The 1559-nt window shown below is 59.0% G+C and overlaps 2 protein-coding genes across 2 annotated transcripts in view; both read right to left on the minus strand.

Annotated features, from left to right (window-relative positions):
* Nucleotides 1-812, minus strand: part of EMH_0005280 (uncharacterized protein) — a gene marked incomplete at both ends in the record, with an annotated part of 4766 nt that extends 3954 nt beyond the window's left edge. Inside the window, 1 exon segment of the mRNA XM_013497114.1 lies at nt 173-812. Within this exon segment, the coding sequence (XP_013352568.1) occupies nt 173-812 (640 nt within the window).
* Nucleotides 813-838: 26 nt separating this feature from the next.
* EMH_0005290 (uncharacterized protein) overlaps nt 839-1559 on the minus strand; it is a gene marked incomplete at both ends in the record, with an annotated part of 4527 nt that continues 3806 nt past the window's right edge. Inside the window, 2 exon segments of the mRNA XM_013497115.1 lie at nt 839-887; nt 891-1557. Coding sequence (XP_013352569.1) covers nt 839-887; nt 891-1557 — 716 coding nt within the window.

Here is a 1559-nt window from a genome sequence, read left to right on the forward strand (position 1 = left end):
TATATATATATATATATATATATATATATATATATATATATATATATATATATATATTTATATGGCGGGATAGTACAACCCGTCCTGGTGCTGCTGTTCCTGCTGCTGGTATGTCTTATGAGCAGCAACAATAGAAGCAGCAGCAGCAGCAGCTGCAGCAAGAAGGTGTTACCTGTCTTTATGTGGCTGTCTACATCCATCGAGTCGCTGCTATCCAAGGAATCCGCATCGTGCTCCTCTGGCTGCTGCTGCTGCTGCTGCTGGTGGTGCTGTCGCGCATGCCCCCGACGCTGCTGACGCTGCTGCTGCTGCAGTTGCTGCTGCTCCTGCTGCTCCTGCTGCTGCTCTGCAGCAGCCTCACCCTCTGCTGATGTCCGCGCACCCCGCCACCCCCGCTGCCGAGAGCGTTCCCCTGTCCGTGTGCTGCTGCTGCTGGGTTCTTGCTGCTGCTGCGGCGGCAGTTCCTCTTGCTCCTCATCTTCCTGCTGCTGCTGTTGCTGCTGCTGTAGATGCTGCTGCAGCAGCTGCTCCTGCTGTTGCAGGCCCCCTTCTGCCTGAGACTCTCGCGCAAACTCCTCCATTTGCTGTTGTGACTGCTGCTGCAGCTGCTGCAGCTGCTGCAGCTGCTGCAGCTGCTGCAACGGTGGACGCTCAGCTGCCTGCACAGAGCGTCTCACTTCTGTCTCTACCCGTGACAGGGGGGCCCTGCAGTCTACGGCAAAGGTGTTGCTGCTGCTGCTGCTGCTGCTGCTGAATCTATGGCCCCAAGGCAGCATGTCCCCGAACAAACCGCCCCGTTGCTGCTGCAGCATCAGCTCTTGCAGCTGCAGCATCGGCGTCAGTCCGGCGATTGCTGCAGTGTGGCTGGTGTTGCTGCTGCTGCTGTAGCNTGCAGCTGCAGCATCGGCGTCAGTCCGGCGATTGCTGCAGTGTGGCTGGTGTTGCTGCTGCTGCTGTAGCCGCTGCGCTGCAGCAGCAGCCGCTCTGCTGCTGCCAATGCAGCAGCATCTGGTGCAACCCTCGTGGGAACTGTTCCCCGCCCCCGGCGGGTCCCGTCTCTGTTGCTGCTGTCTCCTGCTGCTGCTGCTGCTGCCCCTCCGGAGGCAGCAGAAGGTTGAGGCGCGTTGCTGCTGCTGCTGCTGCTGCTGCCTGGTTGCCCTCTGCGTCGCTTTATCAAGCAGCCACTGTTGTTTGCGCCTGTGCTACTGCTGTTGCTGCTACTGTTGTTGCTGCTGCTACCGCTGTTGTTGCTGCTACTGCTAGTGTTGTTGCTGCTACTGTTGGTGCTGCTCCCTGTGCTGGCTTTTGCTGTTGCTGCTGCAGCAGCACCTGCTGCCTTGGAACGCGTACCACGAGTACCCCGCTGCGGAGTTGCTGCTGTTTCTCTCTTTCTTGCTGCAGCTCCAGCTTGTGTTCCCGTCGCCCCTGCTGCTGTTGGTGCTGCAGGTGCTTCAGGTGCTGCAGCTGCTGCAGCTGTTGCAGGCTCAGCATCTGTTGCAGGTGCTGCAGCTGCTGCAGGTGCTGCAGCTGCTGCAGCTGGTGCAGCTGTTGTAGCCGCT

This window comes from Eimeria mitis, genomic scaffold (genome assembly GCF_000499745.2).
Source record: "Eimeria mitis Houghton genomic scaffold, Emh_scaff248, whole genome shotgun sequence".
NCBI lineage: Eukaryota > Apicomplexa > Conoidasida > Eucoccidiorida > Eimeriidae > Eimeria > Eimeria mitis.